The 19,148-nt window shown below is 43.1% G+C and overlaps 1 protein-coding gene across 2 annotated transcripts in view; it reads right to left on the bottom strand.

Annotated features, from left to right (window-relative positions):
• Positions 1–19,148, bottom strand: part of PAK5 (p21 (RAC1) activated kinase 5) — a 288,992-nt gene that overhangs the window by 83,913 nt on the left and 185,931 nt on the right. For both annotated transcript variants that reach the window (XM_045981897.1, XM_045981898.1), the window contains exon 3: positions 17,125–17,337. In XM_045981897.1, the coding sequence (XP_045837853.1) occupies positions 17,125–17,328 (204 nt within the window). In that variant the 5' untranslated portion in view covers positions 17,329–17,337. The remainder of the gene's footprint in view (positions 1–17,124; positions 17,338–19,148) is intronic.

The following is a 19,148-nucleotide window of genomic DNA, read 5'->3' as shown; positions in this document are numbered from 1 at the left end:
ATTTCCTTACTTAGGGGTATCCTTCCATTAGACACCAATATATGACTATACACTTTCAAAATCCAAGCTCATACCTTCCCTAAACTTTCTGGGAAGTACAGCCATTTTGTTCTCAAAGCTTTCATAAAAGCTTCTATATGTTCTATTGTGTGATATATTAAGTGTCCTATATCCTTTTGTGACATTATATTTTGTATTCACTAATGTGATTCCCCACTAGATTAAGTAGTCTGTAGAGAGGGGGACCAAATATTGTTTTTTTCTAGAGCTTCAGTTTTTGGAACAAAGTCAGTACACAATAAATATCTGACTAGAAATGAAAGCTGATGTTTGACAGCAGTTACCAGTGGTGACATGCCTTTATGCCCTCTGCCCACCTCAAAAGTCACCTGCAGACATTTCCCATCCATGCTGAATGTTTCCCGAGTCTTTTCTACTTGAAGGCATTCTCTGGCTACTGAGGAATGCCTAACCAAATGTGGAAAAGGCTGGAGTTTGCCAGGGAATTAAATCCCAGGAGGAATCCACAATCACTGAGGGTTAGTTAAAGTTGGTAGACAGTTGCTTCAGCTTCCTCACTGGGGCAACTCTGAGCTGGTTTTACAAAGTCTCTCAGGCCATTCCTGGAGGACTGAGTCCCTGGTGCTCACAGCAGTTATCTGTTCCTTAACACCCCCCCCCCCTTTTTTTTTTTTACTTTTCTTCCTTAGTGGTCTGAGTACTCCATTCCCCCAGAGCCGCAAGGAAATTAATTCTGCCAACAACCTACATGAGCTTTGAAGCAGACACATCCCCAGTTGGGGCCCCGGATGAGATGGCAGCCCAGCTGACACCTTGATCTCAGTCCTATGAGATCCTGAGCAGAGGATCCAGCTAAGCTGTGCCCAGCTCCTATCCTATGAAAACTGGGGGGGGGGGGGGGGGGTATTAATAAATCTGTGTTATTTTCAGCTGTTGAGTTTATGGTCATTTGTTAAGCAGCAATACAAAACTAATGCAGATTTGGGTACCTGGAAATGGGGTGCCACTGTAACAAATTTGTAAGAACATGTGTGTTGGTTTCCTTGCGGTGCCATGACCAGTACCACAGATGAGGTGGCTTAACTAGCAGAAATTTCTTTCTCACAGTTCTGGAGATCAGAAATCAGGGTATTGGCAGGGTTATTTCTTACTGACGCCTCTGTCTTTGACTTGCAGATGGCCTCCTTCTGTGTCCTCACCTGGTCTTCCTTCTGTGTCTGCTTGCCCCTGGGGTCTCTTCCTCTCCTTACAAGGATACCAGTCCTACTATATTTGGGCCCACCCTTATGACCTCATTTATCCTTAAAGGCCCCATCTCCAAATGCAGTCACAGTGGCAGTTAAGGCTTCAATATATGGATTTTGGAAGGACACAATTCAGTCCATAACAACACATGGGTTTTATCACCAGAAAATGAGTAGAGGTTGGAGGAAATTAGAGGAACATGGTAGGGAAAGTCTAGGCTGCCGTTTCTTAGTAGAAATGTGGATTTTGAAGATGCTGACTATGAGGGCTCAGAGGCAAGTTAAACATATTACTAGAAAACAGAGAAGGGGGGATCCTTGCTCTACATTGGCAGAAAGTTTGGCAAAATCATTTTCAGGAGTTATGTGGAAAGCTGAAGCTCGAAGTGATAAACTTGGTGACAGATCAAAGATTTTCAAGGAAAGTGTGAAAGGTGCTGCCTGATGTCTTCTTTCTGCTTACAGTAAAATGCAAGAAGAAAGAACTTTAAAAAAAGGAACCAGAATCACAGGACTTAATAAATCTGAGCCTCTCTAAATGGCAAGAGTTGGACTCTTGGAAAAGCATTCTCCAGAGAAAAGCCTGAGATGTGACTGTACAACTCTGATAAAAACCCAGAAAAACCACAGGTCAGAATATGTAATTATACAAAGGGCTTTTTAGAGAAATTAAGGGTATGGCCTACAGATCTTCTCAATCAAATCAGAGAACCTCTAGGAAGCTTAAGGGCACTGTCCCTCAGCCATCTTAGCAAGAGGCCAAACAAAGTACAGAAGGGTTTATTTTAAAAAAATATCTATGGAGATACTTTGGAGATAAATGGAGTGAACCACAGTGAAATCTATATAAGGTCTATAAGTTCTTGAAAAACTGTTTCTATAGAAATACTGCTAGGGGCTCCTGGGTGGCTCAGTGGGTTAAAGCCTCTGCCTTCAGCTCAGGTCATGATCCCAGGGTTCTGAGATCGAGCCCCACATCGGGCTGTCTGCTCAGCGGGGAGCCTGCTTCCTCCTCTCTCTCTGCCTGCCTCTCTGCTCACTTGTGATCTCTGTCTGTAAATAGATAAATAAAATCTTCTTTAAAAAAAAAAAAAAAGAAAGAAATACTGCTAGAGGGGTGCCTGGTGACTCAGTTGTTAAGCATCTGCCTTCGGCTCAGGTCATGATCCCAGGGTCCTGGGATCAAGTCCTGCATCGGGCTTCCTGGTCAGTGGGGAGCCTGCTTCACCCTCTCCCACTCCCCCTAATGTGTTCCCTCTTTCACTGTCTCTCTGTCAAATAAATAAATAAAGTCTTTGAAAAGGAAAGGAAAGGAAAGGAAAGGAAAGGAAAGGAAAGGAAAGAAAAGAAAAGAAAAGAAAAGAAAAGAAAAGAAAAGAAAAGAAAAGACAAGACAAGACAAGACAAGACAAGACAAGACTGCTAGCTTGGACCAAGGGACGGAGAGATGACAGAAAAGAAAGGGAGGCTTTCAGACTCCCCAAGTTCTACTGGCAGGAGAACGCAGGTTGATAAAAACTGTTCTGGGGGCGCCTGGGTGGCTCAGTGGGTTAAGCTACTGCCTTCAGCTCAGGTCATAATCTCAGGGTCCTGGGATCGAGCCCCATGTCAGACTCTCTGCTCAGCGGGGAGCCTGCTTCCCTTCCTCTCTCTCTCTCTCTGCCTGCCTCTCTGCCTACTTGTGATCTCTGTCAAATAAATAAAATCTTAAAAAAAAAAAACAACTGTTCTGAAACACAAGGTTTCATGCAGAGTAAGGGCAGAGCCAGTGGATGGAGTCCAAGCCACACAGGATTATTCCAAAGCCTTAAAACCTAATCAAGGAAATCCCAACACCTGCCAGGCTGGATTTCAGAACAGCTTTGGACCAGTGATTCTGTCTTATCTTCCATTTCCCCTGTTTTGAACTGGAATGTCTATATCTATTACCCTATATCACCATCATAAGCTGGGAGGAGGGGTAGAGGGAGAATGTGGATAGATATCTGTTTAGTTTCACAAGTCCACATCTGGAGAGGACTCCAGCCCCAGCCACTGCACTTAATAGATTACACCCAAGTGCTTTATCCACACCTGATCCCATGCTAATTTGAAGATGACACTTTAATGGGAAGATACTTTGAGAAAAAGCTGGGGTGAATGCATGTGGGAGGGATATCAGGAACCAAAGAGGGTGACCCCTACTACCACCAGTGATTCCAGGCCCTTCATGTTCATGCCTTTGTGTAATTCCTTCTCCCTGAGTATGGACAGGACCTGTGGTTTGCTTTAAACCAAAGGAACATGGCAAAGGTGGTGGGATGTCACTCCCACAGCTGTGCTATATTATATGGCAAAGACGATGGGAGGTGCCTCCCAAGCTGATGGTACATGATATGGCACAGTGATGGGAAGTAGCCTATGATTATGTTATGATGTATACATAAGACTGCAAGTGGAGTAGATATGCCCTCCTGCTGGCCTTGAAGAAGCAAACTGCCATGAGTTCAAAAACACAGGGAGATGACTTTTGTCAACAGCCTCAATGAGCTTGGAGGTAGCTTCTTCCCTAGCTAGGCCTCCTGATGGCAACAAAGTCCTGCTGACCTCTTTATGGTGGCCTTGTTAAAGCTTGAGCAGGGAACCCAGTTCAGAAATGCCCTGGACTCCAGACACTGAAATGGAGGGAAAAAATGTCTGCTCTTTTAAGCCATTATGTTTGCCGTAATTTGTTATGCAGCAATACAAGCTAGCTGATACAAAGATGGATTGTGCCATCACAGAAAATACTTAGACGAGTGCCATCTTGGCAGAGCTGTCTTCATTGAAATCTTAACCTTCTAGCTAACAGAAGAGTCAATCAGTGGGATAGTGGCACGCTGCTTAGACATGATCAAAGCATTGGTAAAAGGTGGTGGGTAATAGGGAGGGCACGTACTGCATGGAGCACTGGGTGTGATGCCAGAACAATGAACACTGTTATGCTGTAAATAAGCAAATAAAAATAAATTAATTAATTAAAAAAAAAAAAAAGCATTGGTAAACTGCTTTACCGCTGGCTTAAATAGAGTCAGCAATGTAACTGTTCTATTTAAAATGACTCAACAGAATGATAACAATGACAGGATTTGCCAGTGTCCCCAAAGAAGCCTGTGGCTGTCATTTTAGTGCCCCAATTTCTATAAGATGCTAAATGAGAGATAAAATTAAATCTTTCAAGTTCAAAGCATGTGTGGGAGTCACAGAGAGCCACATGCTTTTTTTCTTTTGATTTAGAAGGAATATTTTCAGTTAGGTCACCTCTGCCAGGAGAGAAGAGCTGGGGCAAAGAAGGCATTCCCGAGAACATCATGTCCCTTTATATAGAATCTGCCAGTTATCAAAGCACAACCATCCTCATTTGATGAGTTCAGCTGTCAGGAGTGGAGAGCAGGTCACTCAGTGGGAAGGGAACCCAAGTCTGGAGAGAGGCTTGTGATCAGAGGGTTCATGGTTTGACCTTTGGCATGATCAGCCCATGGAGCAACAAGGCCACCCTGGAGAGAGTGAGCCACACATGTCTGGATGCGTATTCTTTGCTTTTTGGTGCACACGAGCACAGACATTTCCTATTTAAATATTCTGCCTAATTCACAGGAGAAGACTTGTAGATTACACGCAAAGTAAAAGACGCTGCAAAGGACATGGAGCACTCTGCAACTAGAAAGCAAAATCATGTGGCAGTAATGAGAAATCACAAGGAGGCAGGCATTTAAGGGACAGGCTTTCAGATTCTCAAGAGAGTGCCAGTTTGTGGGCCACATCTGAGCTTTCTAAATGCTTGAATCAGAAGCACCCCCCTTTTGTTTAAAGATTTTATTTACTTGACAGAGAGAGTGAGAAAGCACAATCAAGAGAAGCAGCAGAAGGAGAGGAGGAAGCAGGTTCCCCCTGAGCAGAGACCCCGATGCAAGTCTTGATCCCAGAACCCTGGGATCATGACCTGAACTGAAGGCAGATGCTTATTAACCATCTGAGCCCCCAAGGCAGTCCAGAAGCACCCCTTTTACTCAGAGACAATATCTGACATCTAGCACTAACCTGCCCTATGACCTTGGGAAAAATCACTCTACCTACATGGGTCTCAGTGGCCTCATCTGTTCGATGAAAAGACAGGACTGGGTAAGAAGGAAGTAATTTTTTGACTTAGCATCATTTATACATGCAAGACTTGTTCATGCCCAGATGTACCCTTATCATCCGGAGACAGGGTGATGTGGTGGTCATAGCCTGAGTTTTGAGTCAGATAGGTTTGGGGTTTGAAGCTGGGACTCTTTCAGTTGCTAGCTCATGGAACCCTCAGCAAGTTATTTAGCCTTGATGAGCCTTGCTTTCCTCCCCTAAGAGTCAATGTCACCCACTTGAAAATTTGAGATGAAGGCTAAGGGAGACAGTGTTATCAGTCAGTCATCCAATAATGCTGTGTAACAAACCGCTCCACGCTTGGGCTCACACAGTGTGGCTGGGGCTGGAGCAGCTGCTTCAAGCTATAGAGATGCAGTAGGTCAGGGTGATTTTGCTTTGTGTGTTGCTAACTCTTCCAGATTCCCCCAGGTACCCAAGTCATGCTCTTCTTACAGTGATGACAAAAGCCCAAAGGTAAAGCTTAGCTGTACCTTTTGAGCCTTTGTTCATGTTCCTGGATTGGCCAAAGCAAGTCATATGGACCAATCCAAAATCAAGGCGCAGGGAAGTCCTTAGTCCTCCATGAGGCTGTGGCAAGAGGAATGAAGAACTGAGTTTAATAACTCAGTCCACCACAGAGGGTCTATGCGAAGCACCCCTGCAGCACAGGTTGTGCTTGGCCACGGACATCTCTGATTATGCTCGTTTTGTTTTGTTTTGTGCCCACCTTCCCTAGGCCAGTCCCTCTTTCATGCGTGACTTGAAGCAAACTAGAAAATTTCTCTGGCGCACTACTCTACTCACCTGATACAACAATGTAAGGTCCTCCCCTTGGAATGACTGTCTTTTTCCTATGGTCCTCTTATGAAAAGCAAATACTTTGGAGGTGAGGGGTACACAAAGTCATCTTTAGCCCGTTGGGAAAGAAGAAGGAGGAGAGAAAGGGTATGGGAGTGCGGGGCAACCAAATGCAATTCCTCTCTGACATTAGATCTGTGTTCAACTTAGAAATTGGGTGGATTTCAACAAATGATGCACCATGGTGCTCTCCATGGAAGAGGTAATTTCCCCCCACCTCTCGGGGAGTCTACAGCTTTGGCCTAAATTCTAGAGCATTGGTTTTAGGAATGAACTCAGCGTCTCCACATTAACACCCCCACTCTGGCTTCCCAAGTGAAGGAGAAGGAAATGCTCACCTCTCACACTGCATGTGTGTGGGACTCTCTAACACTTCAGAAGGGGCCTGAAGGGTCTGGAGCACCCCCATCCCTCAGGTCTCCCTGATGTCACCCCCAGCCCTTCCTGTCTTCCCATGATCTCTAGCTCCGTCAGCTCTGCCCTGAATCCAGACTCTCCCCAGTTCCTTTCATCCAGGAGAAGTAATGGCCCACCCATCCCATGACAACAGTCTTGGCCCTCTCTTTCTCTTTCTCCCTAAACCTTTTTCAACCTGGACTCCTGAGCTGGGAGGCTTCACCCACCAACCACCCACAAATCTGCTTGTTAACAAGGATGGGGCTTGGGACCCACTTAGAGTCGAGCATGAGTTTCTTCATCTATAACAACTGTTTACTTCATCGACACAACTGGATTCAAACTATTCAATGGTTGTTAGGAGAACACCGCAAGATAATTTTAAAGATGTACTCTGCACAAACATCTCCAGTGTTTGGTAAGAGGTCAGGCCTGTTTCCTAGGGTATTCCTACAAAATCCACAGATTATTAGAAGTTTGATGCCTGCCTTGCCTCCCACCAGCATCTGCTCTGGCATCAGTCTTGGGATCAAACAATCACAATAAGGTGGACACAGAGCCCCTGCATGCATCCTGTCACTGTGTGGGAACTGCTCAACCTCCTCTCCGGAGTCAGAGGAGACCACAGTCATAGTAGGGATGCTGGCAAAGGCAGAAACCACAGACCTAACTGTCAATGAGTCCTGGATTACTTTCCAGTACAACCCACTACTGACAATTACTTGATACATGGTACATTCTATTTATGTCTACCTTGGTCTTGAGGGTGACTGCCGATACTCAGCTCTTGAGAGGGAGTGACTGTGACCATTATTTTATGAGGTCTCGGTGGTCTAATCCTTTTTTTTTTTTTTTTAGATTTTATTTATTTATTTGACAGACAGAGATCACAAGTAGGCAGAGAGGCAAGCAGAAAGAGAGAGAGAGGAGGATGCAGGATCCCTGCTGAGCAGAGAGCCCAATGCGGGGCTCCATTCCAGGACCCTGGGATCATGACCTGAGCCGAGGCAGAGGCTTTAACCCACTGTGCCACCCAGGCACCCCGGTCCTGGTGATCCAATCTTAACTGGAAGCCTAGAATCCACCTCCTAAGTTCCAGGATCATGGACTAGAAACGTCCAATTATTTGGGGCTTGGTTCAGTGAGTCGAAGGTGTGGGCTCCTCTCGGTGTGGTTACAGAGCTACCTGGGTGTTAAGATGAACAACCTGGAGGCCCAGAAGAGGAGTGAGGCTTACATCCTTCCTCCTGGAAAGGGAAGAAGGGGTGAGGATCCACAGTGATCACTTTCCTGCGATTTATCCCTCTCCCCTGAAGCCGGCTTCTGGAGGAACAACATCTGAGTTTAAAGCTGCTCCACCTTGGAAAGGAAATGTTGGGGTAGAGGTAGCTTAAGTAAAACCCTGCAGTAAAAAAAGAAAGATGGTACTTACAAGTGATTGATGATGATTTTATATTTTTAACTTTCAGAGGGGTCTGTGGGCATGCATGTGCACATGGTGGGGGGTGGGCATGGGGCACATCAAATCCTAATCTCACTGATACAAGGCAAAACTGCTCTCAGAAGCTTTCAGATATGACTGGATCATAGAAATGAAGGTGTACAATACATATGGCTTTGGTCTTGGCTTTGTCTACTCCTTTGGAACAAAGAGTACATCATGTCCAAATCTCCTGACTTTAGGCAAGTGAGAGAATTTAAGGCCACTGTGATGGGTTTCTTCCACATTCTCTCTGGCTGTGGGAAGGTTGAGAAGGCATACTGAAAACGGAAGGAGAGATTCCAGGACATAACGGGCGCTGAAAGAATGGTTATCCCCAGGGGTTTTGCAAGTGTGGATGGAAATACTAGTGATAACCTCAGCAAAGGATTAACAACCCATTCCCCTAGGGAATGTCTTGGTTTCAGTCAACAGACCCTGCTGTAGGTTTTTGCGGTTGGTTGGTTTGGATGAGAGGCTTTAAAATACAGGTAATATGCCCAACCGATTTCATGATTACATTTTCCTTTCCAAAAAAAATTAGTCTTTAAAACAAACACACTATTTTTTTTTGTAAGAAGATTTATCAAATTCATATAGTCAGAAGGATTACTTGAATCTTAACTCTTATACCCATTTAATTAATAATGTCCTTAAAAGCTGCTGGATGGCATATCAAATCAATATAGTTGGGACACTTTCAATTAGATCGTGTTTTTATTCTTTTTAAAGATTTAATTTATCCATATGAGAGAGAGAGAAATTGCACACAAGCAGGGGAGCGGTAGGCAGAAGGCAGAAGGCTCCCCCATGAGAGGCTCAATCTTAGGACTTCAGGATCATGACCGGGCTGAAGGCAGATGCTTAACCGACTGAGCCACCCAGGCACCCTGGATCTGACTTTTAAATGAATCATTTCATTTCATAATAGAACAATTTCTTGATCTGAGACTGGAGTCCCTCATGCACTGGGGTTTAACCAACGGCAAACTCCTGACTGTGACTTCTGAAAGCCCCAACACCAGCCAGACTCTCTTATCTACCTGACCATTATCTCTCATGTGAGCCCCATGAGGATCTGTTTGTCCTTTAAATTCTCCATATTTGTTCCCACCACAGGGCCTTTGCACTGGTTTTTCCTCCCATCTGTGAATTTCTATCCTCCTGGGCTTCTCCTGGTTCCCTTATCACCTTCCCAGAGGACTCTACTCAAGGACTCCAAATAACTTCCCCACACCCTCAGTTCCTTTATATTTTATGTTTGATATTCTTCATCTCATTTAATGCTACTGAAGCTGTGTTGTTTACTTATTTACATGATCATTATCTGTTTCCTGTGAGGATTCAGGCTCCCCAGAATAGGCACCTGGCACTTCTTATTCAAATAGGAAGTTCCTCACCCAGAACCACCCCTGGGACTACCCCTGAGCACTCAATAAATGAATGAGTGAAATTAATGTAAAATTTTCTGCATTCTGTGGGTTTTAAAGATACAGATCTCAGAACTGGCTCTGAGTTAATAAATAAGGATTGGCAAACCTTGGTACATGCTTAACAATGACATTATCAATATTTTTATAGGAGGTTAAGTGTTGGTGTAACAATACATTTCATGGCCTTATGATAACTGACGTCTTTTCTCTCTTTTGAGATTCTATTTAAATTCAAGTTAGTTAACATACAGTGTAGTATTAGTTGCAGGAGTAGGATTTAGTGATTCATCCCTTGCGTATAACACTCAGTGCTCAACAAAACAAGCTTCCTGGTTAATGCCCTTCACCTATTTACCCCTTCCCCCTACCCACTTCCTTTCCAGCAACCCTCAGTTTTTTCCCTATAGTTAAGAGTCTCTTATGGTTTGTCTCCCTCTCTGTTTTTATCTTATTTTATTTACTGTTTTTGTTGGTTTATGGGCACTTACTCTTTTTCTAAAAATGTTTATGGTTGAAGCAGTCAAGAAACCTTGATTTTCTTGAAATGCTTGGGAGACTCTGATGAATTAATATCTAAATATATAATTTGATCAACAGAATTAATTCAATCATAAGGGATATTTTTCTAAAGAACTGCTTACCAGATCTGTAATTTTATCACATTATTAAACTGAAGTAAAAACTGCAGAATGCATTCTTCTCCACACACTAAAGCTCCTAGACAGTTTGGATCCTGGCCACATAAGGGGATCCTCACTTCACGGATAAGGAGACATCTGTTCGAAGAAGTCGGTAGGCTACTTATCTAAAGACACACAGAACTGGCAGATCTTAGGCCTCTGCTGCAGTGTCGGACTCCCTGAACCCTCCCTCTTTTTTCCAATCCTAAGTGCCTAGCAGGGTAAGCATCTGGGCACTGGATTTCAACTTGTAAGGAAGGTGCTTCTATGTTCAGTAGGATATTTTAGTGGGAACAGACCTGAAAGGAGGAAGACGTACAGCCACACGGACTTAAGAAGAAAATCATGGGGAGATCCATCAGCTATAAGAGGGTACCTGGTGGAAAACATTGGGAAGAAAATAAGAGAGTAGAACCACTCAGTGCAGCTAATGGTGTAGGAGGCTTTCAGATTATAAGACATGAAACAGGCACTGGGGCCCCAAAGCCATGAAGGGGCAGCCTTCGACGCTCACAGCTGCCGTGAGTATCATTCAGCTACGAGCACGACAACCATCTGATGCCCAGTTTGAACCCCCCGGTGACAGCTCTCGGAAGGTGAAGGTAGCACTAGAAGAAATGGTCCCTCCACACTTAAGTCTGAGCAGCAAGGAAGACCCTCGGTGACACGGAAATGAGAAGGATCCTTGGGAGACCCTGTTCCCTTGGGTCAAAAGCAAATCAATGCCAGAAATGTCAGAGAGTTGCCTTGTAGTTCAAAAAAGTGGATGGCAAAACTTTCCAAGCAAGTGGTTGAGTTCCGTGGAAACAGAACTAAATTAAGGATGACGTGGCTCTGAAGACATAAATCCTGAATGTGAAATTGTGAATCATGAAAAGAGACAGAGGGTGGGGAATTAGAGAGTAATTATGATGGGAGCGTTCTGTGATGAGCTTTCTACATAGGCTCTGTTGGGGAGAATACGAAACAGCGGCACAAGCCCTCAAGAAGGACGGCGTGGCCAGACCTGAGGTTTCCCGCTCTTGATTTTCCCTGTTTCTGAGAGTAGGATGCTTTTTGATGTGATGGCCAAGGGTGGGGGGCAAAGGAGGGAGAACCTCACTTTAAAGGACAATAAAACACCAAAGATGACAAAGACGAAGCAAACCCAGGCAGAGCTGGTTTTGCTCTGGTATTCTTTGCCCATCTTCAACCTTGAAAAGTAAAGAGAAGACTGTCAGTAAGGATTTGAAAGATAAATTAGAGAAGGGATGGTGAGCAAGGATGTAGCGATTTTCAGTGATGTCGAAACTCTTGGTTTAGGCAAATTATATTCCGTGACACTGAAAAGAATGGAATATTACATTCAAGAATCTCAGATAGTTGGAGAGACTTGAAGATTACCAGCCAACTAGAGAAGACAAACATCTCTATTAAAAAAGAAAAACCACCCAAAACCATCAGTAGAGTGTGAGGAGCAAATTGTTGAAGCCACATATAATAAAATTTGATATCAGCCTAAACACAGTGGCTCTCAAATTTTTGGTCTCCAGAACTTCTTATAATTATTGAGGACAGACTCTGAAATACTTTGGCTTATGTTTTATCCATCAACATTTACTGTGTTTGAAATCAAAACTGAGAAACATTTAGAACATAAGAATACAAAGCACTGCTCCATTGGGTATCAGACCAATGACGTCAAGACATGACATGTAGCTCCTAGGAAGCTCCACTGTATACTTAGGAGAGAGTGAGAGTGGAAAATGCAAATGCAAATGACCCCATGGTATTGTGAAAATGAGTTTGATCACGCAGACTCCCTCAAAGAGTTCAGATCACACTTTGAGAACTGCTACAAGAAAACTTCTCAAGGAGACATGGACATTCATGACAATATTACTCACAAATAGCAAATACTTGTCAATATCCCATAGTAGAGAAACGGATAAACTATAAAAAAAAAAAAAAAAGGGCGCCTGGGTGGCTCAGTGGATTAAGCCGCTGCCTTCGGCTCAGGTCATGATCCCAGGGTCCTGGGATCGAGCCCCACATCGGGCTCTCTGCTCCGCAGGGAGCCTGCTTCCTCCTCTCTCTCTGCCTGCCTGTCTGTCTCCTTGTGATCTCTCTCTGTGTCAAATAAATAAATAAAATCTTTAAAAAAAAAAAAAAAAAAAAACCCCAAACCCTCTAATTCCTAAATAAACTCATTTTCTACACATACATATGATTTATCTCAAAATACTGTTAAGCAAAAAAGCAAGTTGGAGAATATTAGATATAGGATGACATCATTTAATAGAATTTCAGCATACCAAATAATACTGTTATTTCTATAGCTCTATACTAGAAACTGAAAACCAAATATGAAGCAAATATTAAAATATGCTATCTGTTCACGTTCGGTAGAAGCTACAAAGGCTTTTTAATATCATCCTTCATATTCATTTTTAGCATCTTTTAAATGATTTCTAGGCTGTTCCAGAGAGTGATCTTTAAGTTCTAACTTCAGTCCAGATAAAACAGTGGTTCTTAAGATGTGCCCCTCCCCTCAACCATGAGCAGCATGAGCAGCAAATGAGGGCTTATTAAACATGCAAATCACCAAGCCCCCCCAGATCTACTGATTCTGAATCTCTAGGTTGGGGCAGGGGAACCTGGGTTGTAACAAACTCCTCAGGAGATTCTGATAAAAGTCCAAGTTTAAGAAGCAAGGGACAAGGGGTGCCTGGGTGGCTCAGTGGATTAAAGCCTCTGCCTTCGGCTCAGGTCATGATCCCAGGGTCCTGGGATCAAGCCCCACATCGGGCTCTCTGCTCCGCAGGGAGCCTGCTTCCTCCTCTCTCTCTGCCTGCCTCTCTGCCTAGTTGTGATTTCTGTCAAATAAAAAAAAAAAAAAAAAAAAAAGCAAGGGACAAGAACAATGTGACCATTCAACCTGCCATTTATATAAATGCATCTCATTCGGAAGTTATTTTGGTAATACTGCTTATGCTATTCCGTGGACAAAATGATGTTGGACAGAAAAAGGAGTTTCCCAAAGGTACTTGCCAAATGTTTTAAAGGGATTGCCCCAGAAGCCCTCCACCACCTCCGAGGGCTCAGATTTTCTCAGTTTCCCTAGAAGCCTTTGGCTGAGTATATGCATTTTAACTTCTGATGTAAGTCTGAGCTAACCTGTGCTTTTGGTTACATTTCTGAGCATTTGGAAATCCTGACCAGTATAAACTTGTATTGATTAGACCTTATGCGGATAAATTCCTTTATAATTACCTAAATCAAAGATCTTAAAGTGCGGTTTCCAGACCAGCAGCATCAGCATCACCTGAAAACTTATTAGAAATGCAAATTTCTGACCCCATCGCAGTCCTGCTGAATCAGAAACTCTGGGGATGATCCCAGCAATCTGTGTTTTATCAAGCCCTCCAGGGGACTTGGACGGACTATAGTTTGAGAAACACTGACCGAAATCAATCTACATGGAAGAAGGGTGTCCTGGCAAGGGAGACAAGCAAATTTTTTTTTTAAGATTTTATTTATTTATTTGACAGAGAGAGATCACAAGTAGACAGAGAGGCAGGCAGAGAGAGAGGAAGGGAAGCAGGCTCCCTGCCGAGCAGAGAGCCTGATATGGGGCTCGATCCCAGGTCCCTGGGATCATGACCTGAGCCGAAGGCAGAGGCTTTAACCACTGAGCCACTCAGGAGCCCCGGGAGACAAGCAATTTAAAGAAGGTTCTGAATTGGAACAGCTGAAATTCGAATCAGAGAAGAGTTCATTGTAATGGTAAATTTCCCTTCAGAACCAGCCTGCCCAAAGCTTGCTGATGGGTACCCAGGAACCAGCACTTTGCCATAATGCAAGGCGCTATGCATTTCTTCCATTTACTGCTTTCACGTCGCCATCTCTCATTTTTCTTTGTCCCCGTTACAGGACAACCTGAGCAAATTAGAATTGTTGCTTCTACTTAAAGAATTTTGCCAAAAAAGGTTTAAATATGCACAACTTCTCACTCCTGTCAATTCCTTCATAGCTGTTTCAAGGATTGTTCGGACTTCTGAAATAGATTCTGCATGATATATTATAATATGTTTAAAATAGGGAGGATTTCTCCAGAGAAGGCATTTCCAAAGAGTGGGATCATCCGAACCACATGACATACTTTGGCCCCCTGAGCCTTTTATTTTCTTTATTCTAGAGGGGCTGGTGGAGTCTGCAGGATTCCCTCGGACCACCAGTACTGCCCAATAGCATTAACTGCACTCAGGATCAGGAGGAGAGTATCAAGTATGGATTTATTGGGCATCCTTCAGTTGAAAGCATTTGATTAACTTTACTTCTTCTGGGGAAAATTCAGCCTAGCTGAGTACTGTTTTGTCACTCCCCATCTGAATTTACTTTCTTTCTCACAGACAAAACTGCGCTTGAAGTCCCATTTGCAAAATTCAGGCCTGGGTCTACGCTGGAGATGTATTTTCCAGTCATCTTGTGGTTTGCATGTAAGTGTCTCTAACAAATATTTTCATTTCATACAGACTGGAGGCTCAGTCATGGGGCATCAGGGCAAGAAGACCTCTACCGTGAGTAAGAGAACCCTGGGGCTCAGGAGCTCGGCAGTTAGGAAACCTTGCTCTGACTCTCCGTGGGGCTGACAAATTCTGTCAGAGAGGATATGGGCCAGCCCACCTGAGAGATGGAAGAAATGAACTAGAAGTCCTGTTAAGTCCACCATCCACCAAGCATGGTGGATTATCACTGAGATAGGAGTGCCCTCCTCTACCGCCAGCCAGGACCTGCTAGGACTCAGACGAGTGAAAAAAGCACAGTGAATAAATGATGCTCTCTAATAAGACAGCACACATCCTGGGCCTTTAGCTAGCATGTTACACTAAGACTGCCTCCTTCTAGAATGTTCCTCATCATCTGATAACCACACTCAATAACTGTATTTCACTTGGGCATTTTACCTTCTCTGTGACGATCAATGGCAGAGAATTTTCTGGGCACAATGCATATTCCAATGCCTGAGTTTTAGAAAAACTTGGGATATGAGAAAAAATAAAAAAAATAAAAAGCAAATTCTTTCTAATCCTGATTTCGTATCAGATATACGCCCTCCCCCCCCTCCCCGCCCCATTATTTAATCATTCTGAAACATTAGCCTTCCCTTAGGGAGAAAATCCTATTCAATAAAAGGATACTGCAATATCAACCAGTAGGAGTTGGTTAATTGGTCAGTTTCTATTAAATATCATTACCCTTTTTGTCCCTAAAGATGTATCTTCTCAAATATCCATCTTTTGAGTATTTTACATTTCAGCTGCCTGAAAAATTTCAAAATCTTATCAGAAAATCAGACTCACAAAATACATGATTAGAAGACTCTGTATTTATCTTTGGGTTGAACAGACCCACCCATTTCAATAACAGAATAGAAAACAAAACAAAACAATACCAAAAAGAGAATGACGAAGACTATGCTTGAATGATGGAATCACAGTGCTAATTTACTCAGCCCTAGTGATCTAAGAATTTCCAGTTACTTACCAGGTAGGCTTCTTTCTTTGCATCCTCTAAAAATACAACCATTCCTGTTTTGCCTAAACACTTAAACACAATGTATTCAATATTCAAGTTTACTCAGAAGAAGGTATTCATAGCTCAGATGTCTGCTAATGTCATGAGCAAGAGACACAGAGTAGAATCTAATCTCTTAAATAACAGGACAATAAACTTCAATGACATTTAACCCCCACAGATAGCTTTTGGGCAATTGCTTGCTGGTCTACAGAATTCATACCATTCTGAGACACATAAAGAAACAGCAGTGAGGGGCGCCTGGGTGGCTCAGTGGATTAAAGCCTCTGTCTTGGCTCAGGTCATGATCCCAGGGTCTTGAGATCGAGCCCTGTGTTGGGCTCTCTGCTCAGCCGGGAGCCTGCTTCCTCCTCTCTCTCTGCCTGCCTCTCTGCCTACTTGTGATCTCTGTCAAATAAATAAATAAAATCTTAAAAAAAAAAAAAGAAAGAAACAGCAATGACTGGATTTTCTCTGTAGTCACTTGACATACCTGAAATTCCCAGTGATGGGTGTTATATGCAAACAATGAATCATGGAACACTACATCAAAAACTAATGATGTACTGTATGGTGACTAACATAACATAATAACTAATAATAATACTAATAAATTTATTGGAACTAATTTCTGCTTTAATGCAGTTACTCTCATGAACATCCCTTGCCAAAAATCTACGAGCCCTTTCTTTAAGGTAAATTATATCCTAAGGCTCAAGTGACTCATTTTTATTTGAAATAGCTAGACCATGAAGACAAATATGAATATATATGTATTTAAACATGATTACATATAAAACACGCCCACTATTTTGGGTATGTAGGTGTATGTGCATGTATATACATACATATGAATCATTATTCGTAAAAATCTGTTAGTATTAAGTTTTACATACAAGTTTAAACATTCTGAGGGCAAATGCTAAACACCCAAATCTTGCCTATTTAATCAGAAGTTACTGCCAACACTTACCAGAGAAGGTCAAAAATATTCTTCGGTTTAAAGACTAGCAAACACCATTTTAAAGTAGAAATAGGGCTTCTCTATTTTGTGATTGCATTTTATGTGTTTTATGTGTTTGATTTAAAAAAAAAATCTCACATCTGAAAGCTGAGGTTCCTTTTCGCGTGCTGCAATTGACAATAAGTGGGGAACATTATACTCATTGGAGAATAAGTACGGATCATCAGCGGAGATTTAAAAAACAAGTGCATGATTTAGGCACTTTTCTAGCTTGCCTGTAAAGATGGTGCCCTGCTTCAAATGAGAATATGCCTCTTGAGCCGACCAAAAGACAGAATCCCCGCCATACCTTCATGGGCGCCAGCTGGATGGGTGTGATGCAGGAAGGGTCCACCATGGGCTTCGGTCTGTTGGCCGTGTCTGCTAAGAGGCTGTGCCACTGCTGGGGGAGGCCCGTGAACTTCTGTTCTTGTGGATCAAACCCGGTGTGCACCCTGTGTTCAAAGTTGGAGGGACCAGATATTTCAATCTTTTTCTTTTTCTTTCCGAACATGATGCAAACCTGGGAAATGCAAACAGAACAAGAGATCGCTGGTTAGATCTTGCTGGCATACGACGACAGGAAAAATGATTCCGTTGCAGTTCTAGCTTTTCAATGATTCCTCTCTGTCTCAGCTACAAAAGACGAAAGCTGGATTTTCAGGGTGCATAGAGGAGGTATTTCAGTCCTAATCTGTTTTCTCCTTGCCCCTGCCATGTGGAAAATAGTTCCCTGTCCCACTGATCTTGGATTTGGCCATGGGACTGCTGCGCAATCTAGGGTGGAGGGTTTTGAAGGCACTGTGTCTCCACTTTCCTCCTTGTGCTTTTGCCATCTGGCAAGAAGACCTGTCTTGTGCATACTCCCTCAGCCTGGATCCTGGAAGGAGAGATGCGTGAAACCGACCCAAATCCCACCTCCAGTCTGGATCCAGGCGCAGATGAGTCACAGGTGACTCGGGGGTAAGAAAGCAATGTTTATAATTATGCTACTAAGATTCCGGCTTTGTTATGTGGTATTAGCAAAGCAAAAGCTGACAGGTACACAGGGAGAAGCATCTCCAAGTTTGGTGGGCACTTAACATCTGAACACCTTTGGACAAATAGGGGTATAGATGAAAAATGGGGTTAATAATCACAATCACCAATAAGTCAATCAGAGAAAGACAATTATATGATCTCTCTGATATGAGGGATTTCAGAGGCAGGGCGGGGGGTCGTGGGGAGTAGGGAGGGAAAAAAATGAAACAAACAAACAAACAAACAAACAAACTGAGGGTTGCTAGGGGGTGGGATGGGGTGGCTGGGTGATGAACATTGGGGAAGGCATGTGCTGTGGTGAGTGCTGTGAATTGTGTAAGACTGAAGATTCACAGACCTGTACCCCTGAAACAAGTAATGTGTTATACGTTAAAAAAAAAATCACTTTCACCATACACAATTATTATGAGGCTGAAACAAGCAAACATTTGTAAAACACTTGAAAAGTACCTGGCACAAAGTAAGTGCTGCAAATATTAAATAGATCTCTGAACAAATATGCAAGAAACCTGAGTGGCATTGCCTGCAGAGAAGGAGAGAAGCGAGCCTTGGGGACAAGGCAGGGAGGAAGACCCCTTTTCAGTGGCTTTATACTTAGAACATTGCAGTGTATTTTGTCTATTTGAAACAATGTAGTTTACCCAATTGAAACATATTCTGTGACCAGGATACCTTCAGGATACCTGTAAAATAGTCACTTGGTGCTTTGTGGTACTGAAAACATCTAAGACATCCTGGGTTTGAACCCTAGGCTGGTTCACTTATTCATTATGATCTTGGGTGTAACTGCTTTTCCATCACTCAGTTTATTGTGAATAGGACAAGCATGATCATTTGGGGGAATCCTGAAAACCCTGCTACAGGTGCTTTATATAAATGGAGACAGTTTGGTTTCCCTGTAGCTTTGCTGGGGAAGCCTTATCTCAGCACTTAGGCTTAAATAGGCGGCTTATACACTCATACAGCTCCATGTACCTATTCTTCACAGCCTACATCCACTTGCTCAATTAATTAGGGATAATGGTGTGACTGGTGTCTGTTTTCCCTACTAGAATAGAAGATCCACCAGAGAAGGGATACTGTTAGCTTGTTCATTACGATGTGCCAGTGCCTGGCATACAGAGGACTCAACAAATATTTGCTGATGGACTAAAATCACAAGCCCGGAACATTTATTCAGTGACTAGCACCTAGGGTAGAGCTCCACAGATGTTAGCATCTGCCCTGCTCTTCCCCTCTTCCCGACCCTCTCTCTCCCTTGCCTTCATCTTCCATTCAAATTTGTTTCTTTTT

Source organism: Meles meles, chromosome 16 (assembly GCF_922984935.1).
Source record: "Meles meles chromosome 16, mMelMel3.1 paternal haplotype, whole genome shotgun sequence".
Taxonomy (NCBI): domain Eukaryota; kingdom Metazoa; phylum Chordata; class Mammalia; order Carnivora; family Mustelidae; genus Meles; species Meles meles.
Note: the sequence above shows the minus strand (reverse complement) of the source record. Positions and strands in the feature narration are given on the sequence as shown.